General features: G+C 23.7%; 2 protein-coding genes across 2 annotated transcripts in view; one reads left to right on the top strand and one right to left on the bottom strand.

The window, feature by feature from the left end:
• Positions 1-1,786: 1,786 nt before the first annotated feature.
• LOC107475677 (cytochrome P450 76T24) lies at positions 1,787-5,696 on the top strand. Its single transcript, XM_021135852.2, has 3 exons — positions 1,787-1,913; positions 4,169-4,988; positions 5,681-5,696. The coding sequence occupies exons 1-3, from the start codon at positions 1,787-1,789 to the stop codon at positions 5,694-5,696; spliced, it is 963 nt and encodes a 320-aa protein (XP_020991511.2).
• A 654-nt stretch (positions 5,697-6,350) lies between these two features.
• The window catches only part of LOC107475676 (phenylacetaldehyde oxime monooxygenase CYP71AN24-like), a 6,434-nt gene continuing 4,020 nt past the window's right edge, over positions 6,351-8,764 (bottom strand). The window contains exon 3 of the mRNA XM_021135854.2: positions 6,351-6,974. Within this exon, the coding sequence (XP_020991513.2) occupies positions 6,351-6,974 (624 nt within the window). The remainder of the gene's footprint in view (positions 6,975-8,764) is intronic.

Raw genomic sequence — 8,764 nt, 5'->3', positions numbered from 1 at the left:
ATAAAAAAAGTTTAAATTCTTAATATATTTATTTTATATTTGTTAAAAAAATATTTAAAATATTCTATTAATAATAATTTTATTATATACTCTTAAAATATATAATAAATAAATTTTTAAGATTATATTTTACTTATTAAAATAGCAGTGTGTTTAAAGTTACCAGTATCATTATTATTAATATTGAAATCCTATTATTTGTTAATGATTAATTGGAAATCCTATTATTTATTAATGCTTAATTGGAAAAACATATGCCGGGTGATCAAATAAATTTTATAATTAAATTTAATTAAATATTTTTTAAATATATTTTTTTTTTATTTTATATTTAGGTGTTTAACTTTTAACATCTTCTCTCTCTTATTCTTTTTTTGTTCTCCTTTTTTTCTCTTTTTTTCTACTTCTCTTTTATTCTTCTACATTTTCTCTTTCTTCTTATACATCTTCTTTATTTATTTATTTGATTATTTTTTGTGTATTTTTTAAAATCTTATGCTAAAGTAAAAGAAGAGAAAAAAAATTAAAAAATGCATAAAAAATCATAGAAATTCTTTGCACAAAACCAAAATATTTATCATGATAACATTTAAATTTTTAAGGTAAACACAACTTTTAGGAGAGAAATAAAGAAAGAAAATACAAAAATTTATTGAAGAAGAATACAAAAATTTTATGACGACAAACGCATAAATAATTGTTTGAAGGCAAACACATAACTTTTTGAAAAGAAAACAAAGAAAAAATATAGATATTTATTGATAATATACATAAATTATGTGATGATAAACATGTAAATAAGTTTAAAGTAAACACAATTTTTTGAAAAAATATGATAAGAAAAGATAGAAATTTACTGAAAAAACACAAAATAATTTTTAAACAAAGCACAACTTTTTGGAGAGAGAGAAAGGAAGAAAACACAAAAATTTATTGATGATAAAAACTTTTTGAAGGTATCGAGGAAAATACAAAAATTTTACAATGATCTTTACGGTAAACACATAACTTTTTCTAAGAGAAATAAGAGAAGAAAATACAAAAGTTAATTGAGGATATATACAAAAATTTGTAATGATAAACACTATTTTTTTAAGTAAACACAATTTTTGAAATAGAAACATAGAAAAAATACAAAAAATTATTGAGAAAAATAAAAAATTGTATAACGATAAATACAAATATTCTAAAGATAAACAGAACTTTAATTTTTGAAGAGAAACAAAAGAAGAAAATATAAAAATTTACTGATGATAAACACAAAAATTTTGTGCTAATAAAGACAAAAATACAAAATAATTTATGTCTCATTCAAGTAATTTTTTGTATATTTTTCAACTAAAATTTTGATATTTTTTACTAAAATTTATGTTATTATTTTGTGTCATTTAGTTAAAAATATGTACAATCCAAAAAAAATTGTGTTATCAAATATACTTTTGTGATATTTAACTAAAATTCTTGTTTTATACTTTTGTACCATTCAATTTTAACCAAAATGATGAAAACTTGTTATAGTTTTCACATATGTGAAAAATGATCCTTTGAAACAAGAAGATTAGTATAGTGAAAAAGTAAAAGTTATTATTTATTTATTATTATTTGTAGAAGTTGAAAATATAATAACTTCTCAAAAATATCATTATAAAACTTCTGTAATTATATAGAAGATTAAAGTGTAAATTACTGGTACGGTCTAAAATAAAAACTAGAAGAATCACACTACCCTTACCTTGCATATAACACTCAAGTCTCAAACTATTAGGGCTATATATAAGTTCCAATAATGACGATAATCATGGAGTATCCTGCACTACTTCTTATAGTTTCTTTTGTGTTCATAAGCATTATTATTAATCACATTCTCAAATCCAAATTAGCCATGAGAACACCTAAATCAACCAAATTCCAACCTGGACCTAATATTGATGTTTTGATACTTAATATTTTTCACACTGTAAATGAGATATATGTATTTTTTTAAATTTTATATATTTCGTTTATAAACGAGATAAAACTAAATAAAATCGTGTCTTATTTTATTGACGAGATATAAACAATCTTAATTTGTTTACAATCTAAACAAAATATGTAAAATAAATAAAAATTGATAAATATGTTACAAATTATTTATATTCGTAAATAAAATATTTGAATTATTTATTTTAAAAAAATTTCCATATTATACTCATTTAAAAACTCTATAGAAAAACTAATTAACAATGAATAAATTGAACAAAATTTTATATTCAAATAATACATTATGGTGTTGCAAAATATCTTTAACAAAATATAATTGTACGGTCCCATACTCTCTTCTCCACCCATCCTAAAATCCGACAACATAATTGAACAGAACTATTTTAGTTGGTGGTATAGGTGGTATTTTCTCAATTATTGATGCTATTTTAATATTATATTTGACTTATTGAAATAGTAGAGTGTTCAAATTATTAAAGTTACTAGCTATAGCAACATTGTTATTAATATTAAAATTCTATAATTGGTAAATGTTAATCGGAAAGAAATAAATGTTAGGTGACCAAATCAAATTTGTAACTAAATTTAAATAAATATTTTTGAAAACGTTTTTTTATTTATCTTATATTTAGGTGTTCAATTTTCACCATTTTTTTCTTTTTTTTCCCTTCTTCTTCATTTTCTTTTCTTCTTTTTCTACTTCTTTTTCATTCTTCTATATTTTCTCTTAGCTTTCTTCTATTTATTTGATTATCTTTTGTGTATTTTAAAAATTCGTATGCATAAGAAGAGAAAAAGAAGAAAAGAAAATAAAAAATGCATAAAAAATCATAGAAATTCTTTGCACAAAACCAAAAATTTATGATGATAAACATAGAAGTTTATTTTAAGGTAAACACAATTTTTAGGAGAAAAACAAAGGAAAAAAAAGCAAATATTTATTGAGAAAAAAACACAGAAATTTTACAATAATAAACACATAAATAATTGTTTAAAGGTAAATATATAATTTTTTATTGACAATATACATAAATTATGATAATAATCACATAAATATTTTAAAGGTAAACACAACTGTTTGAATAAAATATGAGAAAAAAACACAAAAACTTAATTATCGAGAAAAACACAAAAAATTTTTTAAAGAAGCATAACTTTTTGAAGAGAGAAAAGGAAGAAAACACAAAAATTTATTGACGATAAATATAGAAACTTTTTGAAGGTATAGAGAAAAATATAAAAATTTATAACAATCTTTATGGTGAACACACAATATTTTTAAGAGAAACAAAAGAAGAAAACACAAGTTTATTGAGGATGAATAGAGAAATTTTATGATGATAAATACTAATTTTTTTTTAAGTAAAGACAATTTTTTGAAATAGAAACATAGAAAGAAAATACAAAAAATTATTGAGGAAAAAATAAAAAAATTTATAATCATAAATAAAAAAATGTTTTATATATAAATGGAACTTTTTGAAGAGGAACAACAGAAGAAAATATAAAAGTTTAAACTTTTATTGACGATAAACACAAAATTTTCGTACTAATAAAGACAAAAAAAACAAAATAACTTGTGTCTTATTCGAATAATTTTTTTATATTTTTCAACTAAAATTTTTATATTTTTTATTAAAAATACATTTTGTGTTATTTAACTAAATTTCGTGGTTTATTCTTTTGTACCATTCAATTTAACTGAAATGCTGAAAATATGTTATAATTTTCACATATTTAGGTAATCCGAATTTCAAATCATATATATGTGAAAAAATGTCCTTTAAAACAAGAATATTAATATAGTGAAAAAAAATAAAGGTTATTATTTTTTTAAAATTTATTATTATTTATAGAAGTTAAAAAAATAATAACTTCTCAGAAATATCATTATAAAACGTCTGCAATGATATAGATGATTAAAGTATAAAATTAATAGTACGGTTTAAAAAAAAATTAAAACAATCACACTATCCTTACCTTACATATAACTCTCAACTAGTACTAGGGCTATATATATATATAAGTTCCATAGAGACTAACCACATACACATATGAGAACCACTGATGATCATGGAGTATTTAGCACTACTTCTTATAGTTTCTTTTGTGTTCATAAGCATTATTATCCATCAAATTCTCAAATCCAAATTAGCCATGAGAACACCTAAATCAACCAAATTTCCACCGGGACCTAAACCTTTACCAATCATAGGAAACATCTTAGAACTTGGTACCCAACCCCACCAATCACTTGCTAAGCTTTCTCAAACTTATGGACCAATAATGACACTTAAGCTTGGTACCATAACCACCATAGTTATCTCATCTCCTATGTTAGCCAAACAAATCCTCCAAAAATATGACCAAATTTTTTCTTATAGAACAATTCCGGATACCATTAAAGTACTTGATCACCACATGTATTCAGTGGGATGGTTACAACCTTCGACTCAATGGAGGATCCTTAGGAGAGTTTGTGCTACAAAAGTGTTCTCTCCAAAACAACTTGATTCCACGCAAGTTCTTCGACAAAAGAAACTGCGAGAATTAATGGATTTTGTGAAAAGCAAAAGTGAAAAAGGCGAAGTCTTGAATTTCAGTGAGACTTGTTTTACAACTGTACTTAATTTTATATCTAACGCTTTCTTTTCAATGGATTTGGGTCATTACGACTCTTCTGAGTCTCAAGAATTCAAGGATATAATTTGGAGCGGTGGGGAAGCAGCAGAAAAGCCTAATGTAGTGGATTTTTTTCCATTCCTTGGATTACTTGATCCACAAGGTGCACGTGCAAGGATGACCAAGCATGCTAAAAAGTTGATTGCCTTTCTTGATGGTCTTATAGAAGAAAGATTGAAGTTAAGGACTCTAGAAATTGAGACTACCAATAAAAGAGGCAAAGATGTGTTAGATTCTGTTTTAGAAGTTATGCTGGAAGAGAATTCTCAAGTGACTCGTCTCCATGTTGTGCATCTCTTCTTGGTCAGTATCTTATTCAATTCATCGTTGTTTAAATTTTTTTTAATATATATGTTTTGTTTTTTAGATTTTGAATAGTAAATTTAAAAATTAATTATTTTTTGTGATATGGCAATGCAATTGATTATCCGTATAAATTTTTTTTATATATATCGATAATAATGTATTAAAGTTAATTTCTTTTATATATTGGTTAATTTTTACAGAATGAATAATTTTAGAATAAATTATATTTATTTTCTTTAAGATTGAATAATATTTCATGACACGTTTCCTTTATAAAAAATACACACGTTTTTCTTGAGGTTCATCAAGTTATGTATATTTATATATAGCTATTCACCGGTACTATTGTGCATATATTTTGTGGTGAAAATTTAGGTGCAGTCGACTTCACATAAAATTGATAGTTGAGAGCTGTTAGATGAAAATTTAGTCAAATTAATCAAATCATCTAACCGTTTTCAGATATAAACTTCACATGCAGCTGAATTTCCATCTCAACTCTTAACTATCAACTTCACGTGAAGTCGACTGGACTTGAGGTTCCACCATATTTTGTAACATATGACATAAAACTTCTTTATAAAAATAATATTGAAGGATAATTAGAGCTGCCTAACTGGCAATAGGTAGGATAAAGTAGGGTTTAGATTCTATTTTAATCTTATTCGCGAGTTACAAATTTCATTAAAATTTTATCATATTTTATTCTCAGGTTGAAAATCTCTTAATTCTAATCCTACATGCACCTTAAAATTTTAAACTCTACTCTACTCGTAGAAATATCAATTTTTTAAAATAAATATAAAATTTAATTATTTCGAATTTCATACATATTAGTAAAATAAAAAATAAAAAACTAATATTCTAAATTACTAAATTAACTAACTAGTTTAATGGTTACTCATTTATTGTAAGTTATTACATGAGAAAAGTTATAAGTTCAACTCTCATCTCCTTTACTATATACCTAATTTTTATAAAATACATGTGATATATGGTACAAGTTGAATACCGACAAATGAAAGAATGTCTTGGGCTAAATCTTCACATAATACTATTACACTAATAATAAGCAATTTGTTGCGCAAACATTAACCTCCCAAAAGTGTACTTAATAATAATAATAATAATAATAGTAATAATAATAATAATAATAATAATAATAATAATAATAATATATCAAGTATACTGAAAATTTGTAATGGTCGCAGAAACTTGATAAAAGCTCTTGCTACAAGTGGAAGAAGGTTCATAGCACAAAGTGCTTATAAATACAAAAATAGAAAACAAAGCAAATAAAATACTAACACAACAGACAAAACATATTATCAAATAAGAATTTTTTGACATTGTCAATAACACACCTGAATTCCTTTCCACCCTTAACAAATTAAGTAAGGCATTGGCTCCAAATAAAGTGGTTGTTTCTTGGTAACGCTCAACCCATTAAACTCACTCATATCTATCAATGCACCATTATTATTATTATTATTAGGAACCTTCCAATCAAACCAATAGAGAAGATTAGCCATCATATACTCAAAAGAAGCAACCCCAAATGAAATTCCAGGACAGCCCCTCCTCCCAAAACCAAATGGGATCAATTGAAAATCTATCACCTTATAATCAACTTGTTGGTTACCTTCAAATCTTTCAGGAATAAATTCTTCAGCATTGTCCCATAATTTAGGATCTCTATGAATTGCATATGAATTTATATATACGGTTACTTTTTTGGGAATGTGGTACCCTTTTATTTCCACACTATTTGCTGTTTCTCTTGGAATTAAAAATGGACCTGGTGGATGTAATCTAAGAGTTTCTTTGATTACACACTTCATGTACTTCATTTGATTTAGATCATTTTCCTCTATCATGGATTTTTCACCCACAATTCTTCTTACCTCTTCTTGAACTTTCTTCATGATCTTTGGATTATTAGCAAGCTCTGCAAAGGCCCATTCAATAGTTGTTGAAACAGTGTCACTTCCCCCAACAAACAAATCCTACAATTAAGAAAAAGGCTCAACCTCTCCAAGCCATTCCTATAAAATCACTACCATAATGAAGATGCTGCTTATTACAAATAAAAGAGCAATGTTACTGCTCTTCTTTATTGCCGTTTTTATTTTGTAGATTTTATGAAGTATTAAATAAAATACTTTAATTTTAATCTATTAGAAGTGTAAAATAGTTTTATATATACATTTAGTTACATGATTTTACGTCAGTAAAAATAATTATTTTTTATAATGAATCTGTGAATAATATCTATAATGGTCATTTAAAATAACAGATGTAATTGAATAATTGTATCACTATATATAAAAAATTATCAGAACAGTAACCGATTTTAATGACCGAAAAAATTAGTTGCTAATACCAACTGATTTAGCGATTGATATAAGATTTTTATGACAAAAAAAATTGGTCGCTAAATTGACCATTAAATTTTATTTCTCGACCGATTTTAGCAACCAACAAAAATGATCACTAATAACAACTGATTTGGTGACCAATAATATTTTTTTTAGATTAGAATGAAATTGGTTGCTAAAATTAGTCGCTATTTTTTAATTTAGCAACCGATTTAGCAACTGAAATAGAAAAGTTAATCTTTGATTATTTAGGTCACAAAATCGATCGCTATTTCTATTAATAATGTATTAAAATTAAACTCTAAATCAAAATTAAACTATAAATAAAAATTAAATTCCATCGAATAATTCAAGTTACTTATTATTTATATTTAATTATACATATGGATAGATTAAGATGATTCAAAATATTTTGGTATCTACATTTAAGGATTATCCTTATATATATATTTACTATACCTCTCTTTTTACTTACTGTTTCTTTTATTTGGTAATTTTTTTTATTTGGTAAATTATTAAATAGTATCCAAAAATTTATATCGCTGATAAAATTAATATTTAAATATACGAACGACAAATAAATACTTAAATAATTTGAAAATGTATTAAAAATAATCACTAAATATTATATTTTTATAAATGGTAATTTTTTTATTTAAAAAATGACTAATCTATTCTTTTTAATTTTTGTGATGATATATGAATAAGTATTTAAAAGATACACATAAAAAATTAAAATAAAATTTGATCTTTAGAATTTTTTTTTAAAAAACTTAATCATTTACACTAATTTTAAAAAAATATAAAANGAAATTATTTTTGTCAACGATGTGAACTTTCAAATATGATTTTAATAATTTATTCTCTTTTATTTAATGAAGTCATTACTTAAAATTTTTTATTAAAAATATATAACCATCTATATTACTTTTTCTATGAACTTAAACTTTGAAAAAAAATAGTATAATGATAATTTTAGTTACTTTTGCCTAATAATTTTTTTAGATCCATAAGATTTATAAAATAGAAAATTCTTTTAGATCGGAATAAGGAATAATTATATAGGGTCAGAATCAATAATTTGCCTGATATATTTATGACAGAGAAGGTTTTGTATTCAGCCGAACTTATGTGTGGGGATATGAAAAACAAAAGGAAAAAAGTAATAATTAATCGGAATCCTCCTCATTATTAAATCTCTTAATATTTCGGACTATATAAGGCGTTCAGATCGAATGAGTTTCATAAACAATGGAGATGGTTGCCAAAATTTAAGTAGTGAAAATAAGAATCAACATAGAAAATTAATTTTTAATTACTTAATATTAATTAATTTTCTTATTATCAGATTTTTTTTTAATTCTTAATTTTTTTAAAATATTTAAAATTTAGAGTTAGAATTAAAATTTAAAACTTAA

Source organism: Arachis duranensis, chromosome 2 (genome assembly GCF_000817695.3).
Source record: "Arachis duranensis cultivar V14167 chromosome 2, aradu.V14167.gnm2.J7QH, whole genome shotgun sequence".
NCBI lineage: Eukaryota > Viridiplantae > Streptophyta > Magnoliopsida > Fabales > Fabaceae > Arachis > Arachis duranensis.
This window is presented reverse-complemented; position numbering and strand designations above follow the sequence as displayed.

Excerpts from the sequence above, each read along its gene's own strand:
- LOC107475677 (XM_021135852.2), top strand. The coding sequence starts at position 1,787 with ATGACGATAATCATGGAGTATCCTGCACTACTTCTTATAGTTTCTTTT. Across the intron at positions 1,914-4,168 it reads TAAATCAACCAAATTCCAAC|CGGGACCTAAACCTTTACCA; the intron begins CTGGACCTAATA and ends CCAAATTTCCAC.